Genomic DNA, 17,754 nt, shown 5'->3' with positions numbered 1-17,754 from the left:
GCTTTTAAAAAAATGGTTTTCCATTTTAAATAGCAAAATGTGCCAAGCTTTAGAAGATTTCAATCACTTCCGAGTTAAAAATAACATTTTCCTAAATCTTCACTGAGGTAGTTACACAAATTCAGGCATAATCAGTCATCCCTATGGTTTGCATGTTGATCCTGAAATATACATGTCAATTGTAAACCCCAATCACTGCAGTTGTCAAAAAAGTAGAAAATCCACAGTGCTATTCATTCTGAAAGTAATACATAGTATTAAAATTCAGTAGCAGCAGAAGAGATGTTTCCACTTGCAGCCAGTATTAAAAGATGTAGGCTCTTGTTTCTAATCCTCTATGAAGGGCTTTCAAGTATGCAAGAATAATATTCTTGGTTCCTAATTTTGACTATCAAATTCAAGTCTTTGATACACTTAATTTACATGTAATCCTGCAGTCTGCCAGCAGTTGATAAGGTTCCTGATATGTGTAAATTCAGTGGAGAGAAGTTTAGTTATTTCAGACATCTTATTGCCTTTTGGAGAGCTCAGCTATATGAAAGAAGGCTGCTCAGGCTGAAGATTTCAAGCAAGCCTTCAGATTTCCTAGTTTGGAATATATATTTGTCCCTGCACTATTTTATCTCCCACATTTAAGATTCTTGAAGAGTTGAAAAACCACACCCCAGATTAGTTGCTATCTCAGTTATTAATGTGCCTCATGGTCTCCTAGAAATACTGGATGTTGTGGAAGAAGGAAAAGGATGTAATTTTATCTCCAGGCTTCATGTATGTGATGCTGTAGCTGTGAAAAATGAATAAAACTCAGATAATGCAAAGAGGTAGCTGAGACTCACACCCTGGTTAAGAGAAGACACACATTAACAGTGGTGATGTATGTTCCTTTCGAGAAGAATGGGTAGGTAAAATTAAGGGTAGGATTTTCCAAAACATTAGTTTTGCAGCATTAGTTTAGCAGCCCTCTACCAAAGCCAGTGGTAAATCTCCCTTAAAATAAATGGGGAGCATAGTTAGGCCAACATTGATCATTTACTCTCATTCACCAAAAAAAAAAAAAAAAGATCATAATATCTTCCTAACCAGTTGCTCCTTCCTACACACCCAGTCCTAATAAGGAGAACATCCCTTGCCACCATCAACTCTCCCACCAGAAATGGTCAGCCAGGCTAGGCAACTCATATGAAACCCTGGACTTTAAAGCTAATCACGTCTGCAGATAGGCAAAAGTGGAAGCTGAGCTGCAGTCCCCAGCCTACAGATTGAATGTCATATAAGCAGCACACAGCAGATGGTGAGGGCAGGGGAGAGCAATGAAGGATACTCAAATCCTGCTCTCCCCTGGTGCCCTGCAGGCAGACTGGCTGCATAATTATTTCTGTGGACCTAGTACAGTTTATTGTATTCATTGTCCTTCAGACAATGGATCACAGACCTGGAGGTTTGGAAAGGCTCTGACCTCTCATGCCAATCCAGCTGCTGCAAACAAGCACTCAGTCACACTGCTAAAATTATGCTTCGGAAGGTTTTGATAACCGTGTGCGCACATTCACCTGTTTTCCAAAATCCAATTTGTGTTCACTTTAAATTAATTTCCCCTTTCAAATAAATCAATAGCAACAAGGTCACAATTTAGACCAACTGCTTCCAAGATGTCCATAAATAGAAGTATTTTCTAAGTTAGAAAAAATGGATGTATATTTCAAGGTGGTTTTTTTGCAATTTTATATTTTTTTAAAAATGACTAAGATAGTTACAATTCAGTGGCAATAAGATTTGCATCTATCTCAGTAAGGAACAAATATGTTTCCAGAATGAACAGATAAGGTCATTGGTATCACCCCCTCTGTTTTAGAGGGTTTTAAATTGGAAAACTGACATGATCTTAGGACCCTTAGCATCAGGCATGATGTTACATAAGGCCCATATGCCCAGCAGTTCAAGACATATTTGGTTGCAGACTCATGGAGGATAGGGTGTCTCTCTTTTCCTTGAGTAATTCACGCTCTGGTCGCTATCCCTACTTCAGTTTGCCTGTTCATTAAATCTCCAGGATCAGCCCTAGAACTCCAGTTCTCCATTTCAATCAATATAGCGCAAGCTGCTTGACTGACAGGAACTCTTGAGCTCAAGCCACAGCAGCTCTGATAATATTGAAGATCTAGACAGATCTGATTGAACCTCTCTCTCCAATGTTCCTTTAGACGTGTTTTCACTGCACTCATTTCTATGCCAATAAATCTTACCACCCCAATGGACCCTAGATTGTAAGACAGAATCAGTTATCCCTAGAAACGATCAAAGACATATGGCTACATCAGGGTGCTCATTTCATAGAGAAAAGAATCAATGCAGAATCAACTAGTACACTGACCAAATTCCATGAAAGGTGTCAGCTGCAAAAGAGTAAGGAAAGGATGCTCTGTCATCTAACAAGACTATGTTGTGGAACTTCTTACAAGTCTGTCCTTAAGTTATGTTCCAGTACACGAACCCCTTCGAGGAATTCCAACAGCAGAGCACAGAGTATGAAATATATCAGGGGTCGGCAACCTTTCAGAAGTGCTGTGCCGAGTATTCATTTATTCACTCTGATTTAAAGTTTCGCATGCCAGTAATACATTTTAATGTTTTTAGAAGGTCTCTTTCTAGAAGTCTATAATATAGAACTAAACTATTGTTGGATGTAAAGTAAATAAGGTTTTTAAAATGCTTAAGAAGCTTCATTTAAAATTAAATTAAAATGCAGAGCCCCCCAGAGCGGTGGCCAGGACCTGGGCAGTGTGAGTGCCACTGAAAATCAGCTTGTGTGCCGCCTTCGGCACGCGTGCCATAGGTTGCCTACCCCTGAAATATATGATAAAAATGGAAGAAAATAATATTATAAAGTCATTACAGCATGAATAACGTAAAACTTTTGGCTGCAAGACCAGTCATAGAGAAGGGAATTAAGCAGCAGAGATCAGGAAAGAAAGAGGAGATGTAGAATGAGACAGGAAACAAGAGACATTGACCAAGTACCCACATCAGGTTCCAGAAGTGTCAGAAACATTAGAAATATATTCAAATGCAAGCACAAGAAAGACTTTCTGATCTATTATCCTGTCAATATACAAAGGGAACTCCCATCAATACCATTTTATGCTCAAGCACAGAAGGGGAACCAAACTCTTTTGTATCGCATCATAATACCAATCAGAAATGGAAAAGTCATAAACGTCTTTCTTGGCCAGTAACCTGTCTTGTCTCCTGATATTTGGTATACAATTTCCTTTGCTTGTTTTCAGCTTATTTATTCCTCATTAAACCCTCTGGCACCACAATGAATAATTCCCTTCCCTCCTGATATCCAGACAATTCTCTCCCTTCCTACCGGCATTCAGATGAAAGGAAAAGATGTCACCGAAAAAGACAATCTCCAAAATAAAGGTGCTGGTCACCATTTATTTTTTAAAAATACCTGTAAGGGATGGGCAGCCCAGAAGTTGGTAATGGTAATCCTTTCACTTCTAGGTCAGACTTGATCCAAGCAGGTAATAGGTTGTTGGTCTCTAACATCTGATGGCCTTAGAGGGACCTGAAGCCTGTGAAATAAGAAGCAGGTCTCTATCCAGATCCTGCTAGGCAAGTATCCACTTCAGATGTGAAACTTGTGTGTGCAGGAGACAAGAGTTTTCTCAGCATCTGGTACTGAGAATCTGGAGTTCACTGGTGGAAGAGATGAGGATTCTGAGATTTCCACCTTGAGAACAAAATACACCTTCTAACATCTTTTACCAGCCTTGTGGCAATAACCAGTCAGAAAAAAGCCACACCCTTGCTGACTGAAAGGAAAGGATGAGAGAACTGTTGGTTAAATCCTCTATCTGTTGAGTCAATGGCTCCTGTTGGACTTCAATGGGGCCAGGATTTCACCCTATATCTTCTTGTGTTCACTTTATAATTTTGGGAGCGGCGCAGAAACCACACAAGAATCTACACTCATACCTATATCAGACTCTACTAACACTGTGGCCTTATTGACATTGCAGATTGACAGGCCAAAGATGGCCATGAAGAGTGACATATCCTCTCAGCCCTTGCAAGGCACAGTTGTGTGTGTGTGTGCAGTTGGTGGGGAGTAGGGAGGAGAAGACTTGCACGGCTGCTGCTATCCAGGCCATTCCTGTTGTTTGAACAAAGGAATTAAGATGTCAAGGCTGTCAGTACAGCACCCTTTCACAAGCACCAATGTCCCTTTTTAAAAGACTCCTTTAAATTCCATGAACCATGAAAAAGGATGATAAAGGAAAGCAGAGACCATCCAGAACTAGGAGAAACCAGTACACAAGGGTCAGTTCACTCAAGAAGATCTCTCTCAAGAGGAGCAAGGATATTATTAATTCAAATCCCAACACCTCAAAACCCTGCTCCATCAAAAACAAGCAACTTGTTACAGGACAGCAAGTCTGAGGAGGAGAGTGGAGGAGGAAACTAGTTATACATTAGTTATCCCTCACATGGGCCCAATCCAAAGCCCACTGCCATCCATGGGAATCTCAGATGAAGGGATTTCCACAGAAGTGCTGGAAGCACTGTGGTTGGCAAGTAATTGAAACTGGAAAGATGGGGACTTGTTTATTTAGGTTTTAAGTGGGCAAATGTCCAGAACTGTAACTTTGACCTGAATACCTTTATTTCTGTAAACTAAAGAAACCCTACAAGAAAGGAGTTGTTTCACTTCAACTGACTTGCCAGAGTAAATGTGACAGAGGTTTCATATACTTTTACCTTTTGGGTTCAGTGGGAGCAAGCAATGAACTTGCAGTTTTGGCAATGGAAGGGTTTTCACAGGAACATTGGTCCTAGAGGATTTTAATGTATATTTGTAAATCAGTGATAAGTGTGCCTTGAGCTAAGCATTTCTTCCAGAAATAATATCTGATACAGCCTCACTTGGGGGAAGAAATCCATGTTCTAATAGGTCTTTTCCTCCGCAATGTCTATGATCCTCTAATCTATGTAAATAGAAATAAATAGGTACATTGATCACAGACTGATGCAGTGGCACAATGAGAGTTCTAGATAATAGGTCTATGAATATTTCACCACATACATTTAGGAATACTTTTACAGGAAGCTAGCTTATCCACTGTAGCTTATCCACTTAAAATCTTACGTAGATACTTAAGACTTGGTTAAGTCTATTTTAGTGTCTGGTCACCATATGAATCATCCAACACTGAAACTTCCAACTTAGACTGAGAGCTCCCGAAATATCCCAGCACTTGAATCTAGGATGACGTCTATGCCAGTGATGATGACGTGGCTTCAGAAGTTCTATATCCCATGCAGCAAAACTGCTATTTCCAATGAGATGCTTGGCCATTATTATTTTGCCATGTAAAATGGAAACTTTGGCCCGTGTCAGAAAGGAAGTGTCTCATCCTGATTTCCATACGCTGGTGTACTTCATGAGTCACTCCACTGAAGTCAATGGAGTTTTGCCCATCTAGAACTAAAGCAAGTATAATCAGATTCAGGCCCTATATTTCTCTATATCTACTAACAATCCCACAATAATGCTCTTAACCACAGTATTCTGGAAAAGAAAAGAGAATCAGACAAGAAAAGCCGCCATTCTAACCTATCACACAGTGGTTACCGTAGGCAAGGGGATACCAGGCAAAAACTAACTTGTGCGAGCTATGTTTGTTCTAGTTCTCGGAAACCAAACTCTGTCCTCTTTACATCAGAATGAAATACTCATGGCAGGTCCACCAAATTTTCAGACTTAAACCAGAGAAGGAATTAAATGAAGAGGAGAGAGAAAGAAAAAAAGGGAACAGATACTCCTGCTGACTCAGTGGCATCAAGCGAAACTCAAAGAAACTGAATGCAAGAAAACTCCAAATGAAGCAAACAAGACTCTTCTCTATCCAAAGTATTATTAACCTGTGAAATCTTAAAAGGCCTAGAGAAGTTTTAGATTAGACTCAGACTCTTAAATGTCGACATTTGCAGCAACACAAGTGTAGTAGCACCACTTACCTGCTCTGGTTTTGGGCTAGTTGCTGCCTCTGTTTTCCCCTGCTGAGCACCCCAATCACTTCAACATTAGCTTTCATGTGTGAAGTAACATTCCTTCTTGGGGATCTGGGTTTATAATAATAAATAAAGTGCCCAAGGAAACACAGGAACTCCCACCAAGCATTCCTAACTGGCTCACAATAACTTGGTACAAGGCTCTTAGTACTGTCCCTATTGAGGCTTTCCTCTAGCAGCCTTGCTCTCCACAATTCCTAATTGGCTGCTGGTCCCTACGTGGTTTCACCCCCAGGCCCTCTACCTGGAACATATTTCTGTGTAGAGCAACTTATGCAGCCCTCTTGGGCCTGATGTCAAGCAGCTATTCCCAGGGCATCCTACCTACAGTGTTGCCTCTGGCTCTCCACAGGCTTCTGCCTTATCTCCACACTCCAAAAAGGCCTGATATAGTCATGTGACCTGCAAGTCATGTGACTTTGCTCATTCTTCCCACCTGGGGAGGTAAACTATTTCTGTTACTGGTGGGGCTGGACCCATCTCCCCCTGAAGGGCCAACCACTGTGATAGCAAGCGAATGCAATGCTACAAAACAAGTGAACCTCATGCCTCTGGGCATAAGCTAACTACCTACAGGGTTCTAGAGGGAATGATTTCCCCTCTTCCCATCTCATAGCAATGCAGACATTGCTAGGTACATTATGGGACTATTCCACCTTCCTCTTAAGAGCTCAATGTAGACCAATGGATGGGTTTGTGTATATCTATCCAAAGTCTGCTCCCTGTCACACCAGTACAGGCCTGTTACTGAAGCTTATTATGCTGGCATGAGAGAGTAGAACTTGGCCCGTTACCTGTAATGACAGCTGGGTGGCCAAACTGTTGTGACGGATTTCCATTGCCACATGCCAAATTAAAGTCAGTGTGGTGAAGGCCAAATTGAGCCAATCTGTTGTTTTCACTATCACAGCCTGATCAGCTGTAACTGTGCTCCTCACCAGTATTGCAACAACACTGGTTTCGTTTGGATTCTCAGCTGCATATTTGGCTGTGATCTGGGAATCCTGACAAATTATCTCTCATGAACTGGCTCATCTCTGACAAAATTGTTTCTTCCTCTAAATAGCCAGTGTCGTCATTCAGCGCAAGTCACCTAAAGCAAGGTGACTCCTCTTCAGGCACCAGAGGTGGGGCAGCCTTGTACATATTTGCAGCTGCTTTGCAAACAGAAAGATGAAGTTCACCATCACCTGCCAAATTAAATTCTTGCCAAGGCAAAGATTGCTAGAGGGGAAGATTTTATCAAGGCTGAAAATTCTCAAGTGAGTAAGACCACAAATGTCCTGACATATGAATATGTATATAACTTCATTCGATGAGACAGCTAACACTTGGAAGGGACAGAAGCACTTAGGGAGTATCTCCTATAGATAAAAGTCATTGAATAGTGCATAGATACCTCTTTGCCCTATATAATTGAAATGATCAAGTCCAGAGAACAGACCACTGTATTTTATATGGCTAGGAAAGTATTCAATTATCCTGTCATGACTCTTATTACAGAAGAATCCAGGAGGTATGGGAAGAAAATCCAGCTACCAAACACCATCTATTAAACTGTCTCTCATAGCAGCATTATAGCATTTATTTCTGCTCTTTGAGGCAGGAACTGTCTTTTATGTTGTGTTTGTACAGTGCCTAGCACAACTGGATCCCCATCTTGACTGGAACCTCAACACCACCAAGTTCTCAACAGGAGATCATTTAGTTAACCATCAGCGGAAGTCTTTGCTGTTCTGTTAACAGACCGTAAACTAAACAGTTAATAGTGATAGACAATTAGGCCCAGATCCACAAAGGTACTTAGGCACCGAAACCTTGTCACTCGGCTACCACCTGACGCTATAGGTACCTAAACTCACTCAGAGCCTAAATGTTCAGGGTAAACGTTCCCTAGGAGTCTATGTTTCTGCCTCAGGACATGCACACAAAGGGTCTGGACACCTATCTTCACCTAAGACCCAGAGCAATCCACAGACTGGGGGAAGATAGGCACTCCTCCACTGACCTCACTCTCGGGCCCTGATCCAGTAGGCATGGCCAGAGGCCACCTACTAGATCAGGTCTCATTCAAAATCTGAGGACAGTGCCCCCATCATAATTTTTAGACCAATGGTTAGAGCACTCACCTGGGATGTAGGAGACCCAGGTTCAATTCCCCCCTCTACCTGAAAGGGAGAAAGGATTTGACGAGTAGTCTCCCACCTCTCAGGAGAGAGTTCTTAACCACTGAAATGTGAGATATTCTGCAATGGGACTCCCTCGGTATCTCCTGTTGAGCCTAACTCTGGCTTTGTGGATTGCATTGTGGGGCCAAAGATTTTCTAGGCACCTAAAAGTTAGGCATTGCAACACCTCATTCCCTTTGTGGATCTGGATCTTCTAGAGCATAGCTACAGAAAACTGGACTAGAATACAGAAGTGAACATGCCATGGAGAGGCTTAGCATGTACAGAAGGTGTTCGTTTTTATGTATGAAGAGAATACAGGATTCAGAAAATATATGTTGGTTTACACACATAATCTGCACCCCATGTCTAGTCTAGTGGGAAGTAGAGGGTGGAGGCCATGGGCTATCATTGTTAGACCAACAACTGGAGAAAAGAATAACCTCTGCTCCAGCAATAGCAAAAATTTTAGGTATGTAAGAAGTTAGGCGTGGCAGTCAGAGAAAAAAGGTGTAGGCACCAATGGGACAATCAGTGTGGGTGAGAGTTGCAAAATCTGGTTCATATTGTACTGCATTCAAATATTCTGATCATCAGAATGTTTAAAATTACAACCTCACTACAGTTCCTATTTTGTTTTCTTCTAAATTAGATTATGAACTACTCATGGCAGGAACTGTCTCTTCCAGTGTATTCAAATAGTGCCTGGCCCCTATTGGGACTCAGTCCTGATAAGGGCCTGTGGATGCTACTGTAATAAAAATAATAAGAATAATAATTTGCCAGGGCAACCAATTTGCAATATACTCTTTGGATTAGACCAAGTTCCACTCTCAGTTACAGAGGCAGTAGGAGTTGCTGCACCCAAGTAACAGAGCTGAATTCGGCCCATTATCTTTAAGAGCGGTCTAACACACTATCTTCTTTGTCCTTTATCATTTATTACATGGCTGTGAGAGTGTAGAAGGTAAACGCCTAGTGCTTTGATTCTCACTGTGTTGGCTCATGTACAGTAGGTTCTTTGAAGTTCCTTTCTTTTCGAGTTATGGGGTTTCTGTCAAGAGGTGAAAATGTGCTCCCAGCAGAGACACTGCATGAATACAGTTAAATGGAGCATTCGAAATATGTGCAAGACTGAGTTAAAAATAAATAAGCTTCTTAACAAACATAAGGTGTTTATTTAAGTTTCAAGAAAAACTGAAATATTCCTCCATAGAAAATGCAAGATATGCAGAGCAACAACACAACTCTCTTCTATTTTTTTAACAAAAGAAAAAAAATTAGTTCCATTGATATTCTCGAGCACTGGTGCTCCTCCGCCCCTCCTACTCTCTGCCTATGTTACATAGTAGCCTAGTCTCCTGTAGGTCTCATTTCCCTTGTTGGACTTGGTGTGCAGGTGCTGGCTGGTGACCTGTGATACACAGGAGGTCAGACTACATTACCTAGTGGTCCATTATGGGCTTAAACTCTATGCATATTATGTTTATTCATAAACACAGCATCCTGCTCCAAATTTACAGTTTATCATCCCATCTGTAGTAGCTTTGCAGTGTGTAGAAATGGAATTATTTGTATGCCACTGTACCTTCACCACTAATGCCTACATTTCTAAAGCACTCTGATGACTGCTGATGAGTGTCACAGAAATGCCTATACACAAAATAAATAATCATTTCACCTCATTAACTGAAGCATATGGACTCAATAAAGATGATTTCCCTTTGTACTTTGCCTTTGTAAATTATATTATTTCGCGACAGTGGAAGTAACACTGCTGTGATGGCACTTAAATAGTGAGACTGTCAAGAATCTTGTCAACATTTCAGCTTTGAGCAGCCTGGGTTTTGGCATGAATCCCTTTTTTCAGAAAATAAACCACAGTTTGTCAGAATTATGCCTTCAAAGACTTCTTTCTGATAGCTTGTGGGAAGGTCAGAACTGATGGTGGACTATGAGAGAGTGGATCATACCAGCCAACAACGGCACCCACAGCAGAAAATTTTGGTTCTTTTTAGCAACATTGGGAACAAATTTAGCTGGGAAACTTCAAATACAGTTAAACAGACTAAAACACAAACACTGAAGAAATCTTTAAATGAAACCAAAACATACTGGGCCACATTTGTCCCCGGTGTAGAGCTCTATTGATAAATGATGTAACAACCAACTATTAGATATTACATTATCATTGTCAGATTGCAAATGATCTCATTTTTCTGTTTATTTCTTCAAAAATACTTCACCACATGTCCCTTCGTATACAGTGGAACTGGTATGTGAGAGAGAGATTCATCTTTTCTCAGGCAGCTAGTAAAATCTGTGTTCCGGGGGAATGGTGAAGAGTACATATAGAGAAATCCTTAAGTCAGTCAGTCAAACTCTCACTGAAGTCATTGAGAGCTTTCCAGGGCAACGACTGAGTAAATTTTCAGGGCCAGATTGTGATACTTTTAGTCACATTGAGTAGAACTTTACTCTACCAACAGTCCAATTGAAGTCAATGGTGGATAAGGGTACCATTCACTGTGAGAAAAGTTATCAGATTCTGACACTAAGAATGTAAGGCCACTTTTTACTGAATTCAAGAGCACGTGTATATTTTGACAGCCAAGGACATTGGCATGTGCTAGGGAAAGATAAATAACATCAGGCCTAATCCTACAAACCCTTACTCACATCAATAGTTCAATGTACAGCAGGGGCTTCAGTGCTGCAGACTATACAGCATAAATTCCTGTAGGGGGCTCCAACGAGCAGCAGGACTTGGCTAACACAACAGCCAGAAGCACTTTCAAAGCTTCTGGTGGGAGTGAGCACATTACTTAGGACAGCTGAGGCAAGTGACAGTATCCAACCTAAAACTCTGACCCAGAGGCCTGACTGTATTGAACTCAATGACTCTACTCGTGTGAGTAAGGAATACTCCATGAGTAAGAGTTTGCAGGTCCCATAGATTTCAAACCCCTTCATTTATCATGTGACTATGAGGAAAAGATGCACAACATTGATGTGTTTTACATGCAAAAAAAAAAAAAAGTACCGTTGGGGATTGTGGTGGATCTCTCCTCTCCTCCTCCTCCCTCCTCTCCCCCCTCCCTCACTTCTATGCTCCTTCTCTCATCTTCATCTAGACCACTAGCTATGACAGTTTTGTGTTCACTGTTGGGTCATGGTGATCAGTTGTGATTAGCAAAGTATAAACAATCACATGAGTGGATCATGTCTCATATGCAATGCTGAAAAAAAAAAAAAAAAAAAAAAAAAAAGACTGAAAAAGAAAGTCAAAAAAGAATAATAATAAATAATAAATAACAACAACAAAGAAAAACAAAGCAGTTAATCTGGGCTGATATTCAGTATGATACTCTACATTCTAAACGCAAGGAACAGATATGGGCTAACATACATTACGGACAAACATAACATTCTTTGCCTGAAAAGAAAAGCTTTTCTTTATTTAAAAAAAAAGTGCATTGCTCAGATAGATTATCTACTCTCTCAAGAATTAATAATAACCAATAAACCAACACCTTCTGCAGAAGATGGTAATGGACTTAGTCATTTTAAATCTCCAATATCAATCCCCACAATAAAAAGAGTGTCCAATACAGTATCAGTGAAGGCTGTACTTCCCCACTCAGAAAAGTGAGAAAATAGAGACAGAGGAAAAAATAAAAAGGTTACCCCAATTCCAAGAGCCACTGGCATCTGTGACTTTAACCAAAGAGCTTTCCTAGATGAAGTATCTATCTGTCCCAACACCCCAAGCTCTATAGCACACATTCCTTTAGGGGATTCCATAGCAGCAGCAGCAGAAATACCTTATTCAATGGTCTGTTAGCCACAACATAGCAAATGAGGGGTACTTAAAAAATGTACTTGTGTAATAAGAACATATGGAGCTAAGTCAAAATGTTCTGCTTTCAATGACCCACAAAATTCTGACCCAGAGCCCCTACTGTATATTAACTATTTATACTTTTACCCATGAAGGTATCACATGTCCCATACATTTTCCTACTAGTACAGAGTTAGCCAGATGAGTGTGTAACTCACCAATTAATTTACGCTGACTAGTGCTCATCTGAGAACAAAATAGGAAAACACCACATTTGTTCTAATACTTGTAGGGAGTCCTTGAGAGCTGCTGCTATGGTTACCTAACAAATAAACAAACCTACTGTACAAACTGCTCACATTATTTATATATTTTGGAAAACTTTTGGAGCATATACGCAGCTCTCTGGTGCTCAGACAGTGGGGTAGTACATCTGTTTCATTCAGACGGTTGGCTGCATTCTTTGCCTGATATTAATACCAGTGACAATTTAGTAACATAACCACTGGCATGAGAAGTCTGACTTCCAGAAGAACAGATGGTGATGACTGTCTCAGGTTAATTTTAGGCTTCAGTAATGGTTCACTTATTCAGCATTGCTATAATAGATGAGCGAAATAGAGGAGAGGAGAGGGAAAAGAAAAAGAAATGTGCAAATCCCTTACCTGTTTCCCATCCAGGGTATATAGCTTTTTGACCACACCCGTCTCCAGTTTTATAGCTTCAGTGATATCAGTGAGAACTTGCTCAAACGAATGTGCAGTCTTCTTGTTCAGGAGCACGCGAACAGCCTTTCGGGGCTTCACCCCACTGCGGATGATGGTCACCAGCTTGGGACGCACAAAATCCTTGTTCTCCCTTGCCTGGGCACTGTTGCTGCTGGCCAGAGACTGAGGTGCTTTCAGGTTGGCCGATGTCTTCACATTGACGGACCAGTTGGGATTGACATTCTTGGTATACTCCACCTTCTTGAAGAAGTTGTCAGATGAACAGACATAGCTTTCCCCTTTTGAAAATAATAAATACAGAGGCAATTATATAGGGAACCAACACGTTGTTATTAGCTCTGGTTGGAAAATGGGGAGAACATTGCACAATTCAAGTTTATGAAATTTTGGTTCCATTTTTCATTGAAATGTCATTTTCATAAAAATTGTTCAACCAGTTTTGATTATTACCTACATTTCTTAGGTGCTTGTTACTATAGTATCAAGGAAAAAGCAAGTAGTATTTCCCCAAAACACATACACTGGTCAATAAACCACTCCTTAAAATAAACAGAAACTAATGGATTACAACCCAGTGACCAAGGGCCAAATTCACAAAGGCACTAAAAGATGCTGACAGACACTTTTATGAATCCCCCTAGGTGCCCAAGGGATTCGGGCACCTGTTTGCCATTGAAAACCTCGAGAAGTCACTTCTGTGAATCCCATTAGGTGCCTATCTGCATCTGTAAGCACTTAAATACCTGTGTGAATCTGGCCCTGATTGCCAAGGGATACCAACATTGATCAAAAAGGTACGTCTTGCATCATGTCTGAAAAATGGTGACAATCTGGTTCTGAAGAATCTCTAGTGGAAGCAAATTCAAGGATCATTATGCTGATGAAACTAGCAGGCATTGCACATGGGCTTTCTTGTACTTTCATTGATTCAACAGAAGAAATAAGATCTGGACATGATTGTTTTTAAATGCTACACCTAATGCTATAGCTCACTTAAATATTACACATTTTCTGTACGACACAAATCCAAGCTCACGCTTAGCGGCCATAGATGACATGTTAGAAGGTCACATTTGAGTTTAATCCACATAATGTTGAACAAAAAAAATCAGCATTTCAAAATTTTGTTTAAACTTTTCATTTGCAATCAAATATATGGAATCCTACCTATCCAGGGTTTTACGTCATGCTCATCTCCAAGGTATCTGAGCACTGGGGGATTTGTAACATTTTATTTTGGTGGAAATCTGCAGGATTCTAGGGATTTGTGGGATTTATTACTGGGGCACAGACTGTAAAACAGCCCCCTGTGGGAGTGGCAGAAGCTCAGTTGCCTGAGTCATATCAGATGAGGCTCTAGAAAGCACTTGAGAATCCATTGCAGGAAACAATTCTGCGGTGGATAAAGTAAGGGATAAGATAATGTAACAAGTCTTTCTCTGTTTAATATGAATGTCATAGAAATTCAATGAAATGTCCACAAGTCCAGAGAAACTTATGGATCTGTGGGGTTTTGTTAGGATAATCTTGCAGGATTTGGGTGAAATTTTGCTATGTTTCTATTTCAAACCTATCAGAACATTTTGACTTTAATTTAGTTTGGACTAGGTAGACTATCCTTTAAGGAACCGTTCTCTCTGTCAGTGGTCTGGCTGGGTTTTCTTGCATACTATCTATGAAGAGCTACAGCAACAGGATGCACACAAATATTCATCGTGATACCTTTCCTTTGTGAAAAGACACTGGGCCTGATTCTCCATTACTTGAAACTTTGTGTCAACATTTACACCTGTGCAGAGTGGTACCAAATCAAAATTCTCCATTCACTTTCACCAGGGGTAGCGTTTTACACCTCACCTCTGCAAACTGAATGCAGCAGCCATGATTACACAAGGTGGAAGACAGCAAAGAATCAGGCCCACAGTGTCCTTACATTTGTCCTTCTCCGCCTACATTACATTCCTGACACAGGCACAGAGAAGCTTCCTTCATATAACATATGGCAAGAACACTAATAGCTTTATAATACATGGAAGCCTCTAATAGGCTTAGAACGAATGCGTGTTTAGTGTTTACATTCTTATTACTGCTCAGTGTGTGACGGCGTGATAAGAAAGTGATAGAAAAGATACATAATATAAATCTTACTCTGTTCCTTTTCGATGTAAAGGGCTTAAAATTCTTTTAGATACTTAGCTCCATGGGAGCAGGGACCTTGTATTCAAATTCAAATTCATAACGCAGTATTTAGTACAAAATAACAATAATGTTACGCAAAGGGTCAAGCTGGGAGGACGGAGACGACCAGAATCATATGGGAACAAGAGATGGGAAGTAATGACAGAACACCCCAGCATAGAGTGAGACACAGGGAAAGAAAGACACAAGATTTAGGATGATTATTTGATTTTTTTAAACTATGCGTCTGATCAAGCATTGTACCCCGGGGATTTACATTACGGCTGCAATCCCATTATGGTGTTCTGAAGGCATACACAAACCACATGGACCTGTGTGCAAGGCATTTATGCTGTCACCAGGACACCTCAATCACAGACATTTCATTTATAGTTGAGGCTTCATAATTCCTTATATTTCTTCCATTGGACCTAGCAGAAGTATAAAGACATTACACAATGCTTTGCTATTATGAAGAATTCCCACTGGAGATATTGATCATCTTTCAGCAGCACCTAATCCTAGGTTTTTCTGATTAATAAATGATAAGCTGCAGTTTATCTATCTGTTTCAGCTCAGCAGCAGCTGGTGTTCAGGGGGGTCCTGCCTTTATCTAGCTACATGGCTGGTTCTGTGGATGAAGCACTGCAAGTGCCATCTGACTTACACAGTGAGAGACAACCCCCGTTAGAACCCTGAACCTTCCACTAGTCAAACAGACATATAACCGGGATGGGCCACAGGCAGCTCAGGGGCTGCATCTAGACTGCTAAATCCTTGTATCTGGCCTGCCATAACCCGGCTCAGGGCAGGCAATACAGCAGCACCGTGGCCAGGAATGGGGCAGGGCATCACCAGCCTGAACATGGGCATCACGAGATACTGGGATGAGAGCCAGTGAGCTAGAGCAGGGAGCTGGACCCAGCCCCGTACATGAGTCACCACTACAGGATCAGTGGGGGACAGGCTCTCCAACCCCCTCCCCCATGTGCGAGTTACATCATCCTACAGACCTGACTCCCCCACATGCAATCCCCCTTTGCATCAGCACCTCCCAGGTACAGTACTCAATTCTCCCCCTGCATCACCTCCCCAGGGCCAGGACCCAACTCCTTCCACCTCCAGCCACACCCCCGGGAACAGGACTTGACCCCTCCCACTTCCCGCATGCATCACACTCCCTGGCCTGCCAAAGGGTTTAGTGGTTTTGTGGTTCCTCTACTATCTTAACATTGCCCATCCCTGAAATATAATATTTACATTCTAGAGCGAGGAAGGATGGTCTTGTATTTAATCACAGGCCTGAAAAACCAGAAGATCTGGGTTCTATTCCTATTTCTGCCATAGGGCTCCTGTGTGATCTTCGGCAAGTCACTTAACTGATCTTATGCCTCAGTTTCCATATATGTGAAACAGGGATAGTAATATCTACCACACTAGGCTTAAATCATTAATGCTTTTGGGGTGCTTGAATAAAAGAGGATACAGAAAAGCAAAATCTATGTTTGCACTGTGTCCTATAAATGCACAAGCCCTTAAAGAGAACATTTTTTCATGAATAAGTTCCACATTTTAAAAAAAATAAATCAGCGCTTACTGTTCTGTTTGCTGGAATGTAACTGTTACATTTGCTCCAGGAGAAATATTTGAAATGTCTCACTATGCTATGTAGTTGTCTAGTATATTTATAACACTCTGGAGGAGTGAAGGTAATATTCTGTTACTAGACTTTAATGCGGGGATGTTGCGGGGCTAGATAGTCTAGTAGTTTCAGATATTGGCCTTTCAAATTATGCTGATGGTCACATGTGGAAAACACAATAAGTTTTGTATTTTCAACCTAGCCCCTGGTGAATATTTTTGTTCACATCACAAAGCCAGCCAGCAATTTTCTTTGATTGGCAGCTTGCTCTCAGGAGAAACCACCATTCAGAATAGAAGCAGAAGTGTTGCAGAGAATGACTGAGGTGCAGTAGTAGGTCTGTATGAAAAAATCATCCCCTCTCTTTCTGGAGCCACAAATTTAACTGCAATGTGGAAGGGAGTCTCTTTGTTATTTTAAATCTTGGATTCATTTTATGTATGTCCCAACCTCTGATATTTTATGGCCTCTGAGTTGCCAATTGTTATTATTAAGTTCCTCACAGGGGAATTCCTTTTTAAACTCTTCTTTCTCTTTTGTCATGTGCCACTTGAAGGCATTTTTGCAGCAATCTATCAAATCTGCTAAAATAGAGTTCTATTACTGTGGATTCATTATTTGATACAGAACAACAAACAAGCAACGGCAAATGACTTGCGTGACAGGGCAGTAGAAGGAATGGGCAGGCATCTCAGGGAACCTAAGAACACTCCAAGCATGAAGAGGTAATACCTCGAGAACCAAAGGGTTGTCCAGGAGAGACCAAATGAGGTCTTCTTTCATGGGCAATTTCTCCACCCACACATTTATTAAGTAGCTAATGAGAGGTCAAGGTATAGGACATCCGTTCTCAAACTGTGGGTCGGGACCCCAAAGTGGGTCACAACTCCATTTTAATGGGGTCCCCAGGGCAGGCTCAGACTTACTGTGATCGGGGGCCAAAGCTGAAGCCTGAGCCCCACCGCCTAGGGCCGAAGCCTGAGGGTTTCAGCCCTAGGTGGCAGGGCTCTGGTTACGGCACTCTGCCTGAGGCTGAAGCTCTTGGGCTTCAGTTTTGACCCCATCCCGTACAGGGCAGAGGGGCTTTGCCCCCCCCACACACACACACATAGGACC

The 17,754-nt window shown here is 41.3% G+C and overlaps 1 protein-coding gene across 8 annotated transcripts in view; it reads right to left on the bottom strand.

Annotated features, from left to right (window-relative positions):
• Nucleotides 1–17,754, bottom strand: part of DCX (doublecortin) — a 183,452-nt gene that overhangs the window by 63,582 nt on the left and 102,116 nt on the right. For 7 of the 8 annotated variants that reach the window (XM_039488244.1, XM_039488242.1, XM_039488241.1 and 4 more), the window contains exon 6: nt 12,756–13,096. In XM_039488244.1, coding sequence (XP_039344178.1) covers nt 12,756–13,096 — 341 coding nt within the window. Of the gene's footprint in view, nt 1–11,878; nt 12,558–12,755; nt 13,097–17,754 lie in introns of those variants that run through there. The other variant, XM_039488248.1, reaches the window with a different exon arrangement.

Source organism: Mauremys reevesii, linkage group 9 (assembly GCF_016161935.1).
Source record: "Mauremys reevesii isolate NIE-2019 linkage group 9, ASM1616193v1, whole genome shotgun sequence".
In the NCBI taxonomy this organism is placed as follows: Eukaryota; Metazoa; Chordata; order Testudines; family Geoemydidae; genus Mauremys; species Mauremys reevesii.
Note: the sequence above shows the minus strand (reverse complement) of the source record. Positions and strands in the feature narration are given on the sequence as shown.